Here is a 24,368-nt window from a genome sequence, read left to right on the forward strand (position 1 = left end):
GTTGTTAGTCATACATTGAAGTGGGTATTTTCTTCTTTATTCCTCAATCGTGATCTCTGTATTTATTGTACATTTAATTTTATATTGTACATTTTATATTATACATGTAATTTTATACAAACTATCATATTGGATATTATTATCAGTGCAAAATAGCAAATTGTTTTACTACTTCATCCCTAAAATTACAAAGACATTCAAATGATCTTTTTCACTTACCGTAGTATCGTTTATTATTGTTCGATAGTCGTGCTAGTTCATTCATAACTTCGTCTATATCTCTGGAAGCAGAGTTTTGCATTACAGGCATGGTAAACTCGTCGTTGAGTGGATTTTCACCCATGTAACTTCTTTTGCTTTGGCTTTTACTATGAATTTATGCAATTCAAATTTTGTTCATTGTTTTGTATTTCTTCATTTTTCCAGTTTTCTATTGTATCGTATAATTTATTTAAAAAAGTTATGGAGGTATAGGTATCTACCTACTAAGTATGTAGGTCTAATAGAAAGTTGAAAAGAACAATGGGCGCTCTTCTTCCAACATAAACTTTAAAGTGACGAACTTTTTTTTTATGATTTATAAAAAGGAAGAATATAGGAGAACCTATAATAATACCTAGCAAATATTTTCATTCTAACTCTTGAGAATTTCATGGGAAAGAGCAGGTACAAATATTTCAAGTAAGTGGCAAATTTTCATTTTACTTTTATTAGGTAGCATACCTACCTACTCAACCTGCAACCCAAAATGTGTAGGTACCTACATGTTAAAGAAGAAGAAAGAAATAACCAATAAAAAAATATATATATATCCAATACGTTCAGTCCCAGTTCTCAATTCACTGGATTTATTGCTGAGGGGACTGGGGTACCTTAAAACACCCTGTACCTACCAGAGGCACAATCAAACACCACAATTTTCCAACCTCCCACGGAACTTTTTTATTGTTGTGAAATAATAAGAAATGTCATCATCATTATCGAATAGGAACGCCGTTCGGTAGAGATAAGTCACGCTCTATATGAAAAATATGTTGAAGAAATAAGAAATGAATTGAATCGTAAAAAAAAAACATGTCAAATACAGGACACAGTTTCAGGTTTCTCGCTGATGAAAGTTATATATAAACTTGATAACAAAATATTGGAAAGGTCGAAGTTGAGGGAATTTTTTCTATGGACCTTCGTTCGTTTGTGATTTTATCTACTCTCATGTCAAATACAGGACACAGTTTCAGGTTTCTCGCTGATGAAAGTTATAAACTTGATAACAAAATATTGGAAAGGTCGAAGTTGAGGGAATTTTTTCTATGGACCTTCGTTCGTTTGTGATTTTATCTACTCTTAAATATGGCATACCCCTAAGGAAAGAAATAATTCAAAGGATCTTCTCTTACTACGCTTACCTACTCCTTTCTTATAGTGTAGGAGTGTACTACTTTCCTAGGTAATTGTTTCAATTCATTGACTTTCCTGTGTCCATTTTGCTCTCTGGTAGGTAACAATGAAAAGTTCATGAAAAAATCACTCGAGTAAATTTTGAAAAATATAAATAAGTTTATTTAAAATAACTTGAAGTACCTACAGAGAAAGTCACGCCGAAAAGCGCTACCTACTCCTTTCTTATAGTGTAGGTAATTGTTTCAATTCATTGACTTTCCTGTGTCCATTTTGCTCTCTGGTAGGTAACAATCAAAAGTTCATGATAAAATCACTCGAGTAAATTTTGAAAAATATAAATAAGTTTATTTAAAATAACTTGAAGTACCTACAGAGAAAGTCACGCCGAAAAGCGTTTATTTATTTTTAAAAGGTATCAATGAAATGTAAATTTAACAAAAAAATAAAGAATTAGAAGAGAAATTATTGTTCTATTTTGAAATGAACTGGAGGAAACTCTATTGCTAGCGAGGTTCTTCATATTGTCATCAAACTGTTCAGTTCTAAAGAAAACCTCGGTGGCCTGCTTGGGTTTGTTTATGTTTCCCAAGCTCTTGTAGTCTTCCTCCGAGGATACGTCCTCCACCTTTGACAGCTGAAAACAGGAACAATTCAAACAAGTTCATTGGTGGTAAAGGTGTTGTTTTCTAAAGGTGTACCCAAACATGCCATCGACTATGGACACACCTTAATGACTATTATTATTATTATTTTTTTTTTTTTTAGGTTTGGTGGTATTTTGGTGGTAAGGGTAGATATTATAAATATGTACATAGTTATTGTTATAGAGATTATGTAGGTAGTTTTTAAACCATAAATTAGTTTTTTGGTTAATATCAATATGCCTAGCTGACGATTATCTAGAATCTAGACACTAGTGCTATCACAGACAGTCGTCATAATGAAAATAATAATGAACTTTCGTTCTGTTTGTTTCATCTAGTCAAAATGAGATGTCATAAAGGGATTTCCGTTGTTTGGTATGAAATATGAACTTCATGCAGATGTTAGTCTGCTTATGAATCCATCAGTTTCTAAGTCGTCAACTTTCTGCATAAATAAGTAATATGGCATTCTTGACTAATTCAACACAACATAATGAATTTTATGAAAAAGAAATTAAAATTTCGAATTCCAACGAAGAGACAGAACATAATAACAATGAGAAAAGAATTCTGAACATTTCTTGCCGTTTGAAAAATCAAAACATTTCAAGTTGCAAAAAATAAAAATAAAATAAAAACAACTATGTAAATTCTAAAGCTACCTTAGCCCGAACTTTCTCTTCTCGTGCACCTTTCTTGTGCAAGAGCTATTTTGTGCAAACAGTTACAAAAATACCTTTGGTGAAATGGTAATGGTTGAAAGTTTTTCTCTCCTATTTTGAATTTCATTATTTATTTATTTATTTGTAAAAATAAAAAGTTCAGAAACAGAAATGAAATTCTCCATTTATGACAACGCTTGAGAGTACGAGTAGGTAGGTACCTTTGAAAGGGTAAACTAGCTCAAAAGTCTCAAAACGTACATGCATTCAAAATTACATATTTACGATACAACACATCCAGATAAAAGAAAAAGGGAGAGGGGAGTAGATATTCATTATTTTTTTTATCACGAAAAAAAAAAAAAAATAATAATAATAATAAAGATTTAAAAATTAAATAATAATACTAATATTCTAATCTATAGCACAACAGAGACAGAAACGGAGTTTACAAACATAATATGGAGGTAGCATATTGTAAGTAGCAAGGGGGATAATAAGAAAAATTTGTTTGATTAGGTACATCTGAAATGTTTACAATGGCAGTACTTGTTGCAATACGGTTTGAGATACGAACTATCCGAACTCTGTCCTTAAAGGTACTTATTTGCACTAGATAGGTAAGCTCCTAGACCCAAGAATTGGTGAAGTTAAGAGCAAATCAAATATTTGGAGACAAAAGACCGTCCCATGTATATTAAGTAGATACCTAGGAACTTTAGGAAGGCATACTTAATTAAGTTTTACAGCTTCTAGGTTTCTACACTGTATTACCCCATGCTCTGTCATACATAGAATATCTGTACCACGTCTAAAGCATTCTTCAGATAAGATACTGGAGTTGGAAAATTCTTTGAATTTTAAGAGAGGAATAGAAATACCTACACAAAATACGCCTTTCTACCTTTTATGGGCTTTCTTTGTACGTTTGCCTTTTGAGATGGAACAGTTTTGTTAAAAAGGTATTAGTGATGCTTTTTACTTTTTTTCCTAGAAAGTTGTATTTACTTGAGAGAGAGAAAAAAAAAAAAAAAATTCACAAATGCAAATGTATTATCCTATGCTCTGTCATACATAGAATATCTGTACCACGTCTAAAGCATTCTTCAGATAAGATACTATAGTTGGAAAATTCTTTGAATTTTAAGAGAGGAATAGAAATACCTACACAAAATACGTCTTTCTACCTTTTATGGGCTTTCTTTGTACGTTTGCCCTTTGAGATGGAGCAGTTTTGTTAAAAAGGTATTAGTGATGCTTTTTACTTTTTCCCCTAGAAAGTTGTATTTACTTGAGATGAAAAAAAAAATCACAAATGCAGCATCTTATGAAAGTCTATTACTATTCTATTTCGGTTATGATTGCATTATAAAGATGAAAGATGTAAGGGATGAAAGATGAGATTATGTAGGCGGAGGTACCTACACTAGAAACTAGAATTCACTACAACAAAATAATTACAACACATAGGTAAACCATGTTTGTTTGAAAGATCCTATGAATGAAAGTCAAATGGTTTTATGTGGGGTTGTGAAGAGGTGCATACTTTTAAGTCGTAGGATGTTATAGTCAAATGAAAGAATACTGGCATTATAAAGATGAAAGATGAGATTATGTAGGCGGAGGTACCTACACTAGAAACTAGAATTCACTACAACAAAATATTTACAACACATAGGTAAACCATGTTTATTTGAAAGATCCTATGAATGAAAGTCAAATGGTTTTATGTGGGGTTTCGAAGAGGTGCATACTTTTAAGTCGTAGGATGTTATAGTCAAATGAGAGAATACTGCTGGGGATGCTGTTTTTTTTTCCTTTTTTTTTTTAATGGGACTTTCCCCAGTAACCACCATTTGACTTCTTTAATTTAAGATTGAAATATTGATACATAACTATAACAGGGAAAAGAATACTGCTGGGGATGCTGTTTTTTTTTTCCTTTTTTTTTAATGGGACTTTCCCCAGTAACCACCATTTGACTTCTTTAATTTAAGATTGAAATATTGATACATAACTATAACAGGGAAGAGAATACTGCTGGGGATGCTGTTTTTTCTTCCTTTTTTTTAAATGGGACTTTCCCCAGTAACCACCATTTGACTTCTTTAAATTAAGATTGAAATATTGATACATAACTATAACAGGGAATATAGGTAATAGATTGGAAACTAGATAGAAGAAATGTTTATTTATAAGTAGGTACCTAAAGATGCTGACATTGAAATGAAGAAACACACAGAGATAGACAGCACAACATTTAGATAATAACAACGATCACACACAATAACTTATGTACTTAACTCTTACATTACTTCCTGATAAATGTTTCAGTCACAAAAGAGCGACCTTCCATATCTAGAATAAAAACTCCGGGAATTTCTAAAACTCGGCAGCAGACCAAGTCTGGCCATGGCCCCAATATGTCGTTTGGAGACGGCGAAATTTCTTCCCTGGGAAAAGCGCCGTGGTGCCCAACCGTTTTGTAATAATGAGCCTAAAATAGAATTCCGTCATCTTGTTAGTAAACCAACCTGAGTATTGTAGAGGTTGGCGTGGTGAACTTCGGATCAGGTTGGTGGCTCGAGTCTTGATAATCTAACAAGGTGTATTGATTGGGAAACGACATTTGTGTGACAAACATTCGTGCTTAACACAGTTAAAATCCTTTTGTTTCTGTCATGTCGTTAGTCATACATTGAAGTGGGTATTTTCTTCTTTATTCCTCAATCGTGATCACTGTATTTATAATTGTACATTTAATTTTATACAGAATATTATATATATTGTATATTATTATCAGTGCAAAATAGCAAATTGTTTTACTACTTCATCCCTAAAATTAAAAAGACATTCAAATGATCTTCTTCACTTACCGTAGTATCGTTTATTATTGTTTGATAGTCGTGCTAGTTCATTCATAACTTCGTCTACATCTCTGGAAGCAGAGTTTTGCATTACAGGCATGGTAAACTCGTCGTTGAGTGGATTTTCACCCATGTAACTTCTTTTGCTTTGGCTTTGTTCATTCTGTTCTTCGGTGGATACGTCCTCTTCTGATCCTTCTTCAATCGACTTCGGAACATCTGAAATCATGTTGTTTACGAGATAATATAGGTACTGGAAACAGGTAGCTTATTTTGAGTTACTAATTAATATTGTCTTTTGGAATATGCATAAGTAAGTAAATTATACAGCAGGGGTTTCCAACTTCCATGTGTATGCGGGCCACATGCTAAATTGGGAGGTACTTCGCGGGTCACATATGTACATAGGGGAGCACCCCCATCCTCCCCCCAACTTTTCAGAAATGCAGTCTGATCGAATTTTGAGCGCCGCAGGCGAAATTTTTCAAAAAGTATTTGAAGATTTTTGCCTTTTTTACATTTAGGTAAGTTTTGTACAAATCCCAAAAAGCTTCGCGGGCCACGAAAATAGTCTGGCGAGCCACATGTGGCCCGTGGGCCGCTAGTTGAAAACCCCTGTTATACAATTTCAAATTTTCTCTATTGAAAAATGAGTATTATGTGCATAAATGAACAATTAAAAGACCCTTGAGTTTCAATAAAAGAAAACCTCTTACCTCTGATGTTGATTTTAGCCGGTGAACTTGCTTCCTTCAGGAGAGCTGCTACATATCGTTTCTGAGGGTTTCCAGCTTCCACGTGTATGCGGGCCACATGCTAAATTGGGAGGTACTTCGCGGGCCACATATGTACATAGGGGAGCACCCCCTCCTCCCTCAAACTTTTTCAGAAATGCAGTCCGATCGAGTTTTGAGCGCCGTAGGCGAAATTTTTCAAAAAGTATTTGAAGATTTTTGCCTTTTTTTACATTTAGGTAAGTTTTGTACAAATCCCAAAAAGCTTCGCGGGCCACGAAAATGGTCTGGCGAGCCACATGTGGCCCGCAGGCCGCTAGTTGGAAACCCCTGTTATATAGTTTCAAATTTTCTCTATTGAAAAATGAGTATTATGTGCATAAATGAACTATTAAAAGACCCTTGGGTTTCAATAAAAGAAAACCTCTTACCTCTGATGTTGATTTTAGCCGGTGAACTTGCTTCCTTCAGGAGAGCTGCTACATATCGTTTCTGTATATCGTAATCATCTGAATCTTGTAGTGATTCTTCTGAGTCATAAGATTTCTTATCTCCGGAAGGAATCACATCTCGTTCAATGAATGGTATATTTCGCGTTGTTGCGGATGCTGATATCTTGTGTCCCAGAAATGGTCGTTTATTAACGAAATATGACAAGTAAGGTCTTGGTCTTGGGTTGTAATAGTAGTCTTGAGCAGAGCTGTCATCAGCATTTAGATTATTATAGTCCTCATTATGGTCTGCTGGATCTCTTTTATTCTGGGAATCTGATTTGGGCATCAGTCCATTTTTCGCCAAAATCGATAATCCTCTCTTATTTGATTGTCCATTATTAGGACATTTGTTCAAGTAACCATTTCTGGCTAAAGCCTCAAGACCGGCCCTTTTGCCTTGCTTTCCATTTATGCTCTTTAATAGTCCGTTTCTAGCCATAGCTTCTACTCCGGCTCTTTTACCCTGATCTGAAGTTCTACCCAAGTATCCATCTCTTGCCAACGCCTGGACACTTCTTTTTCCACCAGCTTTGGAAAGTGTTTTCGATGGATATGATTTTTGCCCTGTCATATCTTTTTCGTCCTTCATTTGCTGCTTTTCTTTTCTTACGCTTGCTTCTTGGATTGCTTTTCTTAGATCTTCAGCAAATACCATACCGTCCATAAGACCATGTCCACGTTTTTCGTTGTAATTATTCAAAACTTTGTCTCTCAAATCCTCTCCAAAAACTATCCCATCCATGAGACTATAGCTACGCTTTCCATAACCTTCCAAGAGGTCTTCATTTCTTAAATCTTCACCTAGTATCATTTGATCCATGAGAGAATTGAATCCACGTTTGTCTTCATCTGGAGGGTTCTGAAGATATCTCCTCATGTCCTCTCCAAAAATTAAACCATCAACTCCATAAGATCTCTTACCGTTCCTTAACAAGGGATAGGGTAATTTGTTGCGTTTTTCTTCGTCCATTGTAGATTCATAAGGATTGAACCTTCTGAAATCTTCTCCAAACACCATTCCGTCCACACCGTAGCTCTTCTTGTCTCTGTTGTTTCCTAGAAGAACTCCCATATCTTCTGAAAAGTTTGAATCGTACTTCTTGTCTGAATTACTCTGTAGGTACTGTCTCATGTCTTCACCAAATATCATTCCATCCAGGAGACTGCGTTTGTCTTGACCATAAGATCTGTGTCCAGATTTGGCTAGTACAGTTCCTATGTATCTTTTTTCTTCTTCCGGAAGATCCAGCTTTTGGAATACATGGAATGGATGAACAAACTTTTTGCTCTGTGGCTGGTAGTACACTGGCGGTTTGACATTTTTGATCAAAGAAGCCACGTATCTTTTGCCAGGTATTAGACCGTCTCTTGCCAATGAACTCAAGTGTCTTTTTGAGAAAACATAGTCACCATAGTCTGAGGGAGTGTCATTCGCCTGAAACAGAGAATGATGAAGACACATTGCTTAAATTTCTAGATGATGTTATTTTTCTAATCAGTTTCAATTTCAAACAAAAATGGATGTGATTTTTTTTTTTTGAAAACTTTCATGAATAAACATTTTTTCTTTAAAAAAAAAAAAAAAAAAAAAAAAGTAAGATTCCGTAATGGGTATAAAATTTTACGTCTTGGTTTCATGGTTTGGATATAAACTTCGAAGGGTTTTCAAGGTTTTTCTGCACTTTTTCATTTCATTATACAGCTGGTTTAGTGAAATTTTGTGGGTCTGTGTCATAGCACATCCCGCAGAATATCCTTTCAGTTTCCCGTTAGTGTGATATCTCTTGTTATACTATTACCACAACGACTCTTGTGGTGTAATTTATTAATTCGGACCTTAATCTTAATCCCTTATAATTTGGCCATAAGGAGACAAAACTCCCCAATATACATAGGTAATTATGTATTTTACACGTTTCTTATTTTCAAAGCACCAACAATTTATTGTGTATAACAATTTTACTGTTTTAGGTGCAAGGGAAGCTCAACTTTATTTACCTACAACAACTCTGAAACAAAATCTGACGATCTTCCTACGCAGAAGTGAAATGTATGATTCTGTCATATTATACATCAGTAAGTATATATAGGTACTTAGTGTAACAATTTTACTGTTTTAGGTGCAAGGGAAGCTCAACTTTATTTACCTACAACAACCCTGAAACAAAATCTGACGATCTTCCTACGCAGAAGTGAAATGTATGATTCTGTCATATTATACATCAGTAAGTATATATACCTATTCATGCAGCATTATTCTTCTCACGTCAGAAATTTGTGTTGATACCTACATCTTGAACTCTCATATCTCATCTCCTACTCAGAATTTATTGTCTCTCCCAAATCTTATCTCTCATTAGGTTTTCCTATTTGAATTTAATGCACGATTAGGCTGAAAGCTTTTAAGCCGCATAGGTACTTATTAATGCTTCATTATTCTTCTCACGTCAGAAATTTGTGTTGATACCTACATCTTGAACTCTCATATCTCATCTCCTACTCAGACTTTATTGTCTCTCCCAAATCTTATCTCTCATTAGGTTTTCCTATTTGAATTTAATGCACGATTAGGCTGAAAGCTTTTAAGCCGCATATACTAGAGCACATTAGTACATACATACATAATGTTACACTGAAGTCCCGGGTTTCAGATGATACATATTTTGTCTGAAAACAGTGTTTTCCAAACACATTTGATGCCAGCCTAGTTAGCTTGGTTGGTAGCATGTCTGCCTTGTGAGCTCTAGGCCGATTTCCGTCCGGGGGCAGATTTTATTCTGAACGGATAATGGTATCGGAACGGCTGTAATTCTCCCATCCTGTCTTCCTCTTTTGGGACGATAAAACCTTAGCAGTTACAGTTTCTTCTATCAAACTTCTTGGAAAAAAAAAAAACATTTGATTTACGTAGTTATGTACTAGTTACCAATTCAGTTCGGTTCGTGGTGCTAGATTTGTCAGATTAGATTTCAAACCTAATTATAAATATCCTCGATTGATCACGTGGTCGAGGTTTTCCGGTTAACTTCTGGTAAATCTGGCAGTATTGGCGGTTTGAACTCTAAATTTATGCAGGACAAACCTCGCAACGACATCGACACCCCTAATCCACTTTTTACAATCCTAATTTATTCCAGTGTAAAAATTTTGTTCGGAGAAATCCACTTTTGGAGAAGACTGAATAGAATATACCCTCCTTATAGGTACTACTAGAATGAGACTGAAGAGCACAAAAGGTTAAAAACGAAAGAATACGCCAGTCTGAGGATTTTGAAAGCACAGGATGTTGATAGAGAGGAAACTTTTTATCTTTTTTAATTAATCTAAGTCACTCGTGTAATATAAAGGGTTCTGGGTGCCCCCTTCCTGCAGAGTCTAATTTTCTTCCAAAAATTGATATTGAAAGACTTAACTTTAAGTGACAAGTTTTGGGATACAAGTTTCTCTTAAGTGTGGCTGACTCCCCCAAAAATTGATACTCGTATCTAGATTTATCTGATTATTTTTTGATAGAGGGGACTGTAACGGCTAAGGTCTTATCGTCCCGAAATCGAAGAGAGAAGGAAGACGGGATAGGAGAAAGCTAGCCGTTCCGAGAACGAACAACCGTTCAGGATTAAATTCGCCCGGGCAGGAATCAAACCCATCAGTAAGAATGCCACGTGCGCTGTATCCTGATGGAAAATTCCCCATCTATCTATAGTTCAATCAACAGATAGAGATGATGGGGATTAAACAAAGTAATTAAATAGGAATTAATACATCTGGATTTGTTCTACACGGTGTTTTGAAAGGTTGTTAATAATAATTAGACTCTTGAGTGGAAGGCAACCACTAGGTGAGGTTAACGCCGCAGGCGTTCTCTACCACCTAAAACCCTTAGAGCTCCATTATTATGTGGTCACACTCTCAAATAAATGAGGATAAAATTCCATGCCTCGGCTGGGATCGAACCCACGCCCGTTTTTTGATAGAGGGGACTGTAACTGCTAAGGTCTTATCGTCCCGAAATCGAAGAGAGAAGGAAGACGGGATAGGAGAAAGCTAGCCGTTCCGAGAACGAACAACCGTTCAGGATTAAATTTGCCCGGGCAGGAATCAAACCCGTCAGTAAGAACGCCACGTGCGCTGTATCCTGATGGAAAATTCCCTATCTATCTATAGTTCAATCAACAGATAGAGATGATGGGGATTAAACAAAGTAATTAAATAGGAATTAATACATCTGGATTTGTTCTACACGGTGTTTTGAAAGGTTTTTAATAATAATAATAGACTCTTGAGTGGAAGGTAACCACTAGGTGAGGTTAACGCCGGAGGCGTTCTCTACCACCTAACTCTTAGAGCTCTGTTATTATGTGGTCACACTCTCAAATAAATGAGGATAAAATTCCATGCTTCGGATGGGATCGAACCCACGCCCTCCTGTTTACCAGGCGAGCGTCTCGACCACTACACCACCGAGGCAGGCAGGTTGTTCTCAATGTTCAGAAAAGTTAATAACTTTTTTTACAGTATGAAGGTTTTGTAGGAACGCCGTTAAGCTGTATTGTGTATGCAATGTGCTAAATATCAAACCACATAAGATGTTGTTAATATCTACTTAGGGGGAAGTAAAGTTCCATAAATAGACGGGTACCTATCTCCTTACCTATGTATGTAGGTATTAATACCTATTAGTTTATTTTACGTAGGTAGGTAAATAAATAATAATGAGCTCTAGGAACTTTGAAAATCTTGAAATAATTAATGATTAGATATTAAGAAGAAACAAAAATGGCTGATTAGCTGACGACGCTTTTAAAAATGTTTTTGTTTTAGTTTTTTCCTCGTAATTTCTTTTAAAAAAGGCAAATAACGACATAACGAGATACTTTTACTGAATACTAATGAGTGGAAATTAATTCTTACGTGGGTGGACCTGACTTGGGACACTCGTTTTCAAGGGGTCCTAACTAGCTCTTGATAATTTACCTACTAAGTACTTATTATTTAATGTTCCATATCGATAGTGTTACTTATATTCCACATTTTATGTGAGCCATTTCATCCAAACCGCCTGACATGTGGTCAACCTAATGTTCCATATCGATAGTGTTACTTATATTCCACATTTTATGTGAGCCATTTCATCCAAACCGCCTGACATGTGGTCAACCAAACGAAGTTTTTTTTTCCAGAATCAGAGTGGGATCATGATCGTGTGAATGTTCTAAATTTTCGGAGTCCGACCACAGTAAGAAAAAAAAGGTCCCCCCTTAATACTGCCCTGCTATATCTGTTTTCATCCTTCTGCAAATGGTCGTCCCAAAACGGTACACACCCTATATTCTATTTCTTTGTTTCCAAAGACATTACAGCGAAAAAGCTGTCGAAAGCGTCACAGTAATTGGGAAAATAATGTGAGTGATTATTGCCTCTTTTTCGAGTCAACAAGTCCGAAATTCCAGCGAACCAGTGTTTGTGTTGGCGTATGCCGTATTCCTGTAGGCGTAAGAATTCGTAGGATGTTGGCCCAATTGTTAAAGATCTTCAACCTTCTACCTTGTTAGGCTTCTTGATATAATTGGCACAAAAAAGTTTACCCTTTACCCCGAGCCCAAGAAAGCCAATGACACACCAGTGTTCTGGTGAATCAGCCAATCAGTGCTTTTCTATAAGCATTTTATCGGAAGGAATTAAAATCCATTAAATTTCACCAGAAGATCGAGTTTTTACATTAGAGTGGTGAAAAAAGAAATCCTAAAAAAACATTTTCCTCCTCTGGAGAGCCGCCTTTTGTTTCACATTTCCGACATTTTTTTAATTATCCGTTTTCTTTCTCCTCACGACTATTTTGTGCGGTTGAGTGAATTAAAAGCTACATTTTAACGATGTAAGCATAATTAAGGTGGCGATTTTCGTATCTGGACAATTAAAATAAATGTAACAAACGTTTCTGACTAGATGTGCAAATAATGAGGGTTTTTGGACCAATACTTATGTTTGACCATTATACAATATTTATGACAGGAACCTTTTACCGGTGTCCGGATTACCCAGGCGGTTTTGGTTCACTATTAAAATTTCTATGTTATTGAAAATCGGCGAGAATATTTATACTAGAATAATAAGAATAATAAGTTTATTTTTACCATTCATTTTCCTTTACAGACTTTTCCTTATATATCCCTCTAAGTACTTGTGTATTTTTACGGGGACGGTTTACATTTGTCAATAGGAAATATACATCATTATTGTTAGGGAGATAATACTCCTGTAATTTCTTCTTCATTTCATTTTTGTTGGATGTGTCATATGGTGTTTCTTGTATTTGTCGATGACTGTCATTGCAATTATGGTTTGATATAACGTACCTACTATGAATTTATGCAATTCAAATTTTGTTCATTGTTTTGTATTTCTTCATTTTTCCAGTTTTCTATTGTATCGTATAATTTATTTAACCCCGAGCCCCGACCTGCACAATTTTTTGTACTTGTCTAAGTAGGTCGTGCCTTTCCATAGTAAGTAGGTGTTTTATCATGATAGGTATTTCTCGACCCTCGTAAAGAAAACTATCTACCACACTAACTGCATAGGCCCCGAGCCCCGACCTACACAATTTTTTGTACTTGTCTAAGTAGGTTGTGCCTTTCCATAGTAAGTAGGTGTTTTATCATGATAGGTATTTCTCGACCCTCGTAAAGAAAACTATCTACCACACTAACTGCATAGCGATGTAGGTACCTATGTACATACATAATTCTTCGTGTGTAGGACAGATTGCATCGTAGAGTAAGGAGTGTTGGACCCTTAAGTAGGTATTGTTTACTATGCAAAATGCATGTTAACGCAAATTTACATAATGCTTATTAGATGTCATAAAATTACGTACCTAATATGAAGTTTAGTTTGGAAGGTTTTTTATTTTATTATTATTAAAATGTTATTTTTTTATAATTATTGAAAATAATGTTAGCTTAGTTGGTAGTGCGTCTGCCTTGTAAGCGCTAGGCCGCGGGTTCGATTCCCGCCCGGGGCGGATTTTATCCTGATGGGATAATGTTCGTTCTCGGAACGGCTGGCTTTCTCCTATCCTGTCTTCCTTCTCTCTCCGATTTCGGGACGATAAGACCCTAGAGTTACAGTTCCCTCTGTCAAACCTCTTAAAAAAAAAAAAAAAAAAAAAAAACTCGATTAGACCGTAGCAGTTACAGTAACAGTTCCCTCTGTCAAACCTCTTAAAAAAATATTTTTTATAAAATTTTTATTTTTTTACAACCGAAAATATTTTTATCGCCTACATGCATCTGACATTTGATCGAGTACCCCGATGCGTCACCGTGATAAAAGTATGTTTATCTACCTACTATGTAGGTCTAATAGAAAGTTGAAAAGAACAATGGGCGCTCTTCTTCCAACATAAACTTTAAAATGACGAACTTTTTTTTTATGATTTATAAAAAGGAAGAATATAGGAAAACCTATAATAATAGCAAATATTTTCATTCTAACTCTTGAGAATTTCATGGGAAAGAAGAAATAGGTAGTTCTAGATAGCAGGTACAAATATTTCAAGTTTGTGACTTGTGATATTTTCTATTAGCGCGGTCAAACTTTCTTGACTTGGCGGGGCGGAGCGCTACCGCGCTCCTTAATATTGTCAAAAAGGGCAAAGTTTCGAGAGGATTTTGTGGGGGACACAGAATTTGGCCACTTTAAAAGTCATGTGGGAATGAAAGTTTCCCTAGCCCTAGAGTTTTCAAAGTGGCAAATTTTCATTTTACTTTTATTAGGTAGCATACCTACTCATCCTGCAACCCAAAATGTGTAGGTACCTACATGTTAAAGAAGAAGAAAGAAATAACCAATGAAAATATATATAATATATCCAATACGTTCAGTCCCAGTTCTCAATTCACTGGATTTATTGCTGAGGGGACTGGGGTACCTTAAAACACCCTGTACCTACCAGTAGTAATAACTAGAATTCTAGACTAATAGCCAATAGTCACCCTTGTATTGTGCAATATGGAGATTAAAAAATATTCTACATGAAAAAAATTACAATTTTTGCGTTTATTGTAACAATGGGGTATTAGAAAGGTCTCTTAATCCCCCAGAAGGTAGAATTAGCTTAGGGTTATTTTTAATTAATTAAAAACGCGACACTAATTCAATTACCTAATTCCTATGTATTTATGTAGATGATCTCATGTATGAGATTAGTTAATCGCGCAAATACGCGGGGTATTTGAACTAATCTTTCACACAACTTTTTACTTTGTCACCCATCTTTATCAATAAATTAACACTAAGTAGGTACATCCCTACCTACATACCTGTATATCTACCTGCATAAACAGATCACCTCCTACTCCTAAAGCCCTTAAAGTTATCCTTGTAAAAACAGCAAACTGAACAAACCAAACTCATGTAAGTTTGAACTCAGCTTGAAAAACCTATTCATCGAAGTTTGCTTTTAATTCATTAAGTCAAAAGAACTTTCGACTTTGAAAAGGGAAATATTTCGCATTTTGGAGTTTATTGTTGTAGATTTTGTAGAACAAAAGATAGCAGAGGTTGCCGGGGAATGCGAAATTTGAATACTCAGCTTGAAAAACCTATTCATCGAAGTTTGCTTTTAATTCATTAAGTCAAAAGAACTTTCGACTTTGAACAGGGAAATATTTCGCATTTTGGAGTTTATTGTTGTAGATTTTGTAGAACAAAAGATAGCAGAGGTTGCCGGGGAATGCGAAATTTGAAAGATAGCAAACCCACCCTTTTTATTATGTATTATTATTTTTATGGACAGGTAGGTATAGAGTATAGGTAGGTAGATACCTACTACAGCTATCAAAATCGCTAATCAAAATAAAATAAAATACAATGCATGTTGAAAAACAGTACCTACATAGAAACATAATAGGTAGGTGGTATGGAAAAGGATTTGTCGATAGATTAATTCAAATTAATATAAAAGGATTATCTATTTAGGTAGAGGATTTATACAAAAAATGAATTATCCATTAAAATATTGAATTATTGCTCTATACCTAATAGATTAGGTCAAGCAATGTAATCATTGTTCTATCCTATGTTACAAAAACTTATCTAAAGGTACATGAGTTAGACTCGATAGGCGATATGTCACTAAATCTTTATAAAATCAAGGTGGGTTTCACCAATTTTTTATGCGAGATTTCACTAATCGGAGAATTTTGAATGATTCAAAAAGGAGTTTTTAATTATACAAACAGGAGTTTTTAAAAACTCCTCCCTTTTGAATCATTAAAAGCTCCTTTTTGGATCATTGAAAACTCTCCCATTAGTGAAATCTCTAATTTAAATCATTGCTGAAACCCACTATGTATTAGTGTTTCTTATAGATAAAATAGATACTACGGAACTTGGCCTGTCGCACTACCGTGCCCTCAGATACATAATAATAAGCATTTTCGAGTGCCAAGTCACATCCCCGGGTTTCCAAACAGGGAACATAATTTCGTGCTCATGTCGCTACCCATGTGTTACCATTGTACATCTCCTCAGATACATATTATGTAACGAAGATAATAAGCATGTTCGAGTGCCAAGTCACATCCCCGGGTTTCCAAACAGGGAACATAATTTCGTGCTCATGTCGCTACCCATGTGTTACCACTGTACATCATTTCCGAAGCTTTAACTCTCCCAGAGAAATTATTTCCCGTTTAAAGGCTGCAACAACACTAATAAATTGTATGATACATTACAAACACGATTACATGGTATATTAGTTTTGACAACATGTAACAATTACTGTAACATCACATGAACAAAATATGCTGTCAAATTTTCCGATACGATATAGGATAAAATTCTGTTAGCTAAAAAGATTGGGCTGATTGCTTGATCAAAAATTAGCTTTTTGGATCACAAAGGCAGGTCGAGTTGGATGACTTCTGTGTTGAACACAGGTACCTATTGTACATCATTTCCGAAGCTTTAACTCTCCCAGAGAAATTATTTCCCGTTTAAAGGCTGCAACAAGACTGATAAATTGTATGATACAAACATTACAAACACGATTACATGGTATATTAGTTTCGACAAAATGTAACAATTATTATAACATCACTTGAACAAAATATGCTGTCAAATTTTCCGATACGATATAGGATAAAATTCTGTTAGCTAAAAAGTTTGGGCTGATTGCTTGATCAAAAATTAGCTTTTTGGATCACAAAGGCAGGTCGAGTTGGATGACTTCTGTGTTGAACACAGGTACCTACTACCTACCTATACCTACTGTCAAAATTTCGAAAACATACTTTTATCACGGTGACGCATCGGGGTACTCGATCAAATGTCAGATGCATGTAGGCGATAAAAATATTTTCGGTTGTAAAAAAAAATAAAAAATTTATAAAAAATATTTTTTTTAAAGAGGTTTGACAGAGGGAACTGTTACTGTAACTGCTACGATCTTATCGTCCCGAAATCGAAGAGAGAAGGAAGACAGGATAGGAGAAAGCCAGCCGTTCCGAGAACGAACATTATCCCATCAGGATTGCGGTTCGGGACAGGCCAAGTAATCTTGGCTAGGGACCATTAACCCCCTTTGGTGCAGCTACACCGCTACAACAACATCTTCCAATGGGCATTCAACAAGTAAGTACAATACTTTCAAAACCAGATGGATTGAGAGAAATTGATTCTGTTAGAATTTTGCTATAATAATTACTGTATATTGTATAATCCTTTCATAACTTCTAATGATAACAGTCCCACTTGAGCAATTCAAACTAAAAACCGATTTAATACAAAAAGGCGATCTTTTTTTTTTTTTTTTTTTTTTTCATTTTCTCCTTTAAATGAGCTCTATGGCCTGGAAGCTCTCGAATGAAAGTTAAACAAAACATCAATCTTTGTCTTGTGAGATTCATACAAGCCCAGAAGCTTTCATTTTGATTTTATCATTTTTGCTACTTATAAATATTTTCCTTTGATAAAGATCAGAATATTTTCCAATACATATTTCATAAGTTAATAGGTACATGTAGATAATTATGTATAAGATATTTTTATATTCTAGTGACAGGGTGTAGGTAAGTACGTACCTATACGGTACATAAAAAATGTCATAACTATTGTATTATCCCTTTCAAATACGCCACCATGAAAATTAATCCACACCTACCTACTTTTTCGTACCGATAGAAGATAAAAAGTTCTACCTATCCATGTCTTTGAAAAGAGAAAAAATGGACAGTATTCAATAGATGGAACTCTAGCTGGAGTGGTACATAACTCCTCTAGCACATGGATAGTTGGATAGGAAAGGAGAGGGTCAGTATTTCATTCAAAAATTACCTACTAGGAAGGTAGGAGGTTATCTGCAAAGACTTTTTTATTGTTACATATTTTTTGTTTTAATAGGTACATGTAGATAATTATGTATAAGATATTTTTATATTCTAGTGACAGGGTGTAGGTAAGTACGTATACGGTACATAAAAAATGTCATAACTATTGTATTATCCCTTTCAAATATGCCACCGTGAAAATTAATCCACACCTACCTACTTTTTGGTACAGATAGAAGATAAAAAGTTGTACCTATCCAAAGCCTTTGAAAAGAGAAAAAATGGACAGTATTCAATAGATCGAACTCTAGCTGGAGTGGTACATAACTCCTCTAGCACATGGATAGGAAAGGAGAGGGCGAGAGGGTCAGTATTTCATTCAAAAATTACCTACTAGGAAGGTAGGAGGTTATCTGCAAAGACTTTTTTATTGTTACATATTTTTTGTCCGTAACATTCCTGAAAGTATTAAAAAAAGAAAACCTCTGGCTAAAGAATTTCAACCAATTCAAAATTCCAACCAAAGGAGAAGAAGAATGAAGATTTGTTGTTGAACATTTTTTGAAAATAAAATGCTGAATTTTTTTCTTACTCCTTACAATGTTTTGTCCCCCGGTTCCTCGAAGTCCTCCCAAGTTGCTGGGGGAGCGTATTACATGAATTTATATCTTTCATTTTGAATTCCTTGGGATACATTTCTCTATTTCGCAAGTTAGTACTGAGAATTAAACCCATAAATGAGAATTTAAGGGCGGCTTTGGAGTGAAGACCCTGTTAATAACGGTCTCAAAGTCCTCCCAAGTTGCTGGGGGAGCGTATTTCATGAATTTATATCTTTCATTTTGAATTCCTTGGGATACATTCTCTATTTCGCAAGTTAGTACTGAGAATTAAACCCATAAATGAGAATTTAAGGGCGGCTTTGGAGTGAAGACCCTGTTAATAACGGATTCTTAATTGTTTGGTCTCATCCTTAGCTTTTTCCCCCCAAGAAAGCCAATGACACACCAGTGTTCTGGTGAATCAGCCAATCAGTGCTTTTCTATAAGCATTTTATCGGAAGGAATTAAAATCCATTAAATTTCACCAGAAGATCGAGTTTTTATATTAGAATGGTGAAAAAAGAAATCCTAAAAAAATATTTTCCTCCTCTGGAGAGCCGCCTTTTGTTTCACATTTCCGACATTTTTTTAATTATCCGTTTTCTTTCTCCTCACGACTATTTTGTGCGGTTGAGTGAATTAAAAGCTACATTTTAACGATGTAAGCATAATTACGGTGGCGATTTTCGTATCTGGAAAATAAATGTAACAAATGTTTCTGACTAGATGTGCAAATAATGAGGGTTTTTGGACCAATACTTATGTTTGACCATTATACAATATTTATGACAAGAATCTTTTACCAGTGTCCGGATTATCCAGGCGGTTTTGGTTCACTATTAAAATTTCTATGTTATTGAAAATCGGCGAGAATATTTATAAGAATAATAATAAGTTTATTTTTACCATTCATTTTCCTTTACAGACTTTTCCTTATATATCCCTCTAAGTACTTGTTTATTTTTACGGGGACGGTTTACATATGTCAATAGGAAGTATACATCATTATTGTTAGGGAGATAATACTCCTGTAATTTCTTCTTCATTTCATTTTTGTTGGATGTGTCATATGGTGTTTCTTGTATTTGTCGATGACTGTCATTGCAATTATGGTTTGATATAACTTACTATGAATTTATGCAATTCAAATTTTGTTCATTGTTTTGTATTTCTTCATTTTTCCAGTTTTCTATTGTATCGTATAATTTATTTAAAAAAGTTATGGAGGTATAGTTATCTACCTACTATGTAGGTCTAATAGAAAGTTGAAAAGAACAATGGGCGCTCTTCTTCCAACATAAACTTTAAAATGACGAACTTTTTTTTTATGATTTATAAAAAGGAAGAATATAGGAAAACCTATAATAATAGCAAATATTTTCATTCTAACTCTTGAGAATTTCATGGGAAAGAAGAAATAGGTAGTTCTAGATAGCAGGTACAAATATTTCAAGTTTGTGACTTGTGATATTTTCTATTAGCGCGGTCAAACTTTCTTGACTTGGCGGGGCGGAGCGCTACCGCGCTCCTTAATATTGTCAAAAAGGGCAAAGTTTCGAGAGGATTTTGTGGGGGACACAGAATTTGGCCACTTTAAAAGTCATGTGGGAATGAAAGTTTCCCTAGCCCTAGAGTTTTCAAAGTGGCAAATTTTCATTTTACTTTTATTAGGTAGCATACCTACTCATCCTGCAACCCAAAATGTGTAGGTACCTACATGTTAAAGAAGAAGAAAGAAATAACCAATGAAAATATATATAATATATCCAATACGTTCAGTCCCAGTTCTCAATTCACTGGATTTATTGCTGAGGGGACTGGGGTACCTTAAAACACCCTGTACCTACCAGTAGTAATAACTAGAATTCTAGACTAATAGCCAGAAATTTGAACAATAAGATTTAAGTTCCCGTGGCTCAGGTATAAATGTCACGGTACTGATTTATTTTGATTACCTAAGTGCTCTCTGCTTGTAGGTGTTATTCTAGGTATTACCCGAATTAATGGTAGTCGGGATTTACAAAATGCATTTCATTAATTTAGATTCTAGACTTAACAACACCTGAGGGTGAGGGTTTTCCGCTTAAAAGAACTGGAAGTTGCAATGTGGAAGATTAAGCTTTATGTATATTTAGGATGTGTCCTCTGGCATTTACATTATCTGACCCCTAAAACCTAGAGTTCTATTTTGCAATAATATACCTATAACAAGGTCAGATTCCGTAATTTAGTCGGGATTTACAAAATGCATTTCATTAATTTAGATTCTAGACTTAACAACACCTGAGGGTTTTCCGCTTAAAAGAACTGGAAGTTGCAATGTGGAAGATTAAGCTTTATGTATATTTAGGATGTGTCCTCTGGCATTTACACGGAAAATGCTTCAAATTCAAACCCAGGTCTCAGACGGTCTGAGCTTGAGTGGCACTAGTGGCAGGCATAATAGTGCTAATCTGCTAATGTTTTGTCGAAAAAAAACTAATAATACTTAAGCATAAATGATTTCAACGGACAAATTGGTCTTCGCTGCCGCTAGAAGCAGGATAACTGGAAGATGGAAGCATGTTGTATGGCAGGGCATACATATATGTCAGTACAATCTTCTTTCGAAATCCTGCTTTGCAGCGACAGGTGGACTTTCTATCTTTATATATAGCACTTATTTTTTATAGCACTTATTTTTTCCAGGATTTGAACCGGCTCCTCACGAGACTGAATGCACCCCGCAATAGTCAGATGTCAGGTACTCCAGATAACCAGACAACCAGACATACACTGATCTTCCAGCCTGGCTAGTTGGATGTTCAAAAAGGGTTTATCATGCTTCAAAGGAAAAGCACAGGTCATGATATTTGACCAGTTTGGGACAAGCCAAGTAATCTTGGCTAGGGACCATTAACCCCCTTTGGTGCAGCTACACCGCTACAACAACATCTTCCAATGGACATTCAACAAGTAAGTACAATACTTTCAGAACCAGATGGATTGAGAGAAATTGGTTCTGTTAGAATTTTGCTATAATAATTACTGTATATTGTATAATCCTTTCATAACTTCTAATGATAACAATCCCACTTGAGCAATTTAAACTAAAAACCGATTTTATACAAAAAGGCATTTTTTTTTTTTTTCACATTCTCCCTCAAAACATTGAACGTTGAGAATTATTGAGTAAACACAAAAGGAAAAGTGTCACGAAAAAACATACTATACCTAATTGAAGCATGTACGTACCTTTGTACCTAAGTACCATAAAAACAGTACTTACTTAATTAATGTAATTTTATTTAGGATGCGTCTTAAAGTCTAAAAAAAATTGAAGTGTTTTAAATCTCAAATTAATTAATTAATGTCAACATATCAATCTTAATGAGTTAACTAGGAAAAACAAATTAGTATCGAAATAAAGTCGATCGTCTTGTCTTACCTGAGTGCCGAAAATTGTGAACCCGAGGAGGAGTAAAAGTTTAGCACGACACATTTTAAATTGAAAGTCGAGATGAATGAGCGCCAAAACTTGTTTGAAAAATAATTTATCCCAAGACTTTTTCTTTTTGGTCCAAAGGCACCGAGAGCATGCGTTTATGAAGGCAAAAAAATCAAAGAGGAATTAAATTTCACAAGTTATTTTTAAATTTAAGGGATGTCACAAGCTTTTTTTTTATCATTATTTTTTTCACAGTATGTTGGTAAAAGCATGGGCCATTTTTCTGGTGTGTTTGTAGGAGGTATGGCTGGATATAGATTTTCATTATATTCGATTATCAATTTATCACCCCTTTGGTCGATATGTATAGTCAAATCTCCCTAAATGGACACCTCCTAATAGCGGACAAGAGCAGTGGCATATACCTATACTTGAGCCCCGTAAGACTTTGCCTGTTGGGCCTTCTGGGTCAATAGATAAAGGGGGTGGATGCTCCAAATTAAAAGCATTTGGGGCCGTCTAAATGTGTCACTGTGGGATCCTAAATGGCCAGGACCCCCCCTGGGATATACGCCAGTGACCGCGAGTGCACGATATTCGGAATTTCAATTTCGAAAAGTTCTAAATTCTCTGGATTACCCATATTCTCATCATTTACTCAGCCTAAATTATTCAAGTAATCATTAATCGGGGCAAACCAGACCAAAGTTTATCAAAAGTTCAGTGTTTTCAGCACATTTGGTAGGTAACATATTTTTTGTTTCAGTAAAAACGATAAGTAGATTGTATAGAAACTCACCTACTTATATCTAGAGATACTTGAAAATAGCTACCCTGATTCCCTACCTACCTAATTATGGTTATTTATGGAGCTCTAGTACTCAGGTTAATGTGAGGAGGCGGATAGCTTAAAGCTTGTCGCCAAATGGCAGTTATACAGTGGAAGTTAAACCTCTATCAAACAATCGAACACATTAGCAAGTATGCAGTGAAGTTAAACCTCTATCAAACAATCGAACACATTAACAAGTATGCAGTGGTGAAATCTCTATCAGGAAAAAAAGTCGTCCTCGAAATTTCTCGACTGAGTAGTTCAATATTGACAAACTAGCCTGATGTCATCGCATTGCATATTCAAGACAAAAGACAAAATGACGATTTGTGTACAGACAAGTTTGAACTGTCTGACAAAAGCTTTTTGCCTGAGGGAAGAAGTATTTGAACGTTATAAAATAAATGAAAAAATCCGTTTCTGTCTGACAGTCTTTGCTTTGATTCTCTTGTTTGATGAAAAGAGACGTACGTCTGTCTGTCTTCAGTCTAAAAGTAAATAATAGACAATTTATTGCAAAGCGGTTCATTATAGTTGCTCTCATATCCACACAATCCTTAGTAGGATATCTATCTACCAATCTACCTAGATGCATGAGGCTGTAAAGAAAAATTGGTTGAAAAATCTGAAAAGTATAGCTCGATTTACGTTTGTTGGATGATTTACTGCGGGGGTAAAGGTTCTTTTCAGTATCATCCTAGCTGTATAAATGAGGTATATATAATGATTCTATTCTATGCTATCCTACGTTTACTAATCTGAAACATAGGTAGTTATCAACTACATCAAAGGTAACTTTCCACTTTTTCTTGTCACACTGAACATTTGGAAAATATTACGGGAAATTACATATCATTACATTGAAAAATGATATGCATGTTTTCTTTTTCCTTTTTAAAACCCTAGAGCTCCATAAATAACCATAATTAGGTAGGTAGGGAATCAGGGTAGCTATTTTCAAGTATCTCTAGATATAAGTAGGTGAGTTTCTATACAATCTCTTGTTTCTTCTTAATATCTAATCATTAATTATTTCAAGATTTTCAAAGTTCCTAGAGCTCATTATTATTTATTTATCTACCTACGCAAAATAAACTAATAGGTATTAATACCTACATAGGTAAGGAGATAGGTACCCGTCTATTTATGGAACTTTACTTCCCCCTAAGTAGGTATTAACAACATCTTAGGTGGTTGGATATTTAGCACATTGCATACACAATACAGCTTAACGGCGTTCCTACAAAACCTTCATACTGTAAAAAAAGTAAAAAGTTATTAACTTTTCTGAACATTGAGAACAACCTGCCTGCCTCGGTGGTGTAGTGGTCGAGACGCTCGCCTGGTAAAAAGGAGGAAGAGTCCCTTTACT

The 24,368-nt window shown here is 35.1% G+C and overlaps 2 protein-coding genes across 4 annotated transcripts in view; one reads left to right on the top strand and one right to left on the bottom strand.

The window, feature by feature from the left end:
• LOC113467086 (protein Peter pan-like) overlaps positions 1–8,891 on the top strand; it is a 24,357-nt gene extending 15,466 nt beyond the window's left edge. The window contains exon 2 of the mRNA XM_026823076.1: positions 8,774–8,891. Within this exon, the coding sequence (XP_026678877.1) occupies positions 8,774–8,815 (42 nt within the window). The 3' untranslated portion in view covers positions 8,816–8,891. The remainder of the gene's footprint in view (positions 1–8,773) is intronic.
• LOC103508462 lies at positions 1,908–22,326 on the bottom strand. Of its 3 annotated transcripts, none has more exons than XM_026823063.1 (5): positions 22,165–22,326; positions 6,740–8,237; positions 5,584–5,793; positions 5,018–5,204; positions 1,922–2,035 (listed from the first exon to the last, which is right to left on the bottom strand). In XM_026823063.1, exons 1-4 carry the CDS (start codon positions 22,216–22,218, stop codon positions 5,038–5,040), a joined length of 1,929 nt encoding a protein of 642 aa, XP_026678864.1. In that variant the 5' UTR covers positions 22,219–22,326; the 3' UTR covers positions 1,922–2,035; positions 5,018–5,037. The 3 variants fall into 3 exon arrangements, with proteins under 3 accessions (XP_008471237.1, XP_026678864.1, XP_026678865.1); XM_026823064.1 differs by having other exon boundaries at positions 1,925–2,035; positions 5,012–5,204; XM_008473015.3 differs by lacking the exon at positions 5,018–5,204 and having other exon boundaries at positions 1,908–2,035; positions 22,165–22,325.
• Between the last annotated feature and the right edge of the window lie 2,042 nt (positions 22,327–24,368).

Source organism: Diaphorina citri, unplaced genomic scaffold (assembly GCF_000475195.1).
Source record: "Diaphorina citri unplaced genomic scaffold, Diaci psyllid genome assembly version 1.1 scaffold401, whole genome shotgun sequence".
In the NCBI taxonomy this organism is placed as follows: domain Eukaryota; kingdom Metazoa; phylum Arthropoda; class Insecta; order Hemiptera; family Psyllidae; genus Diaphorina; species Diaphorina citri.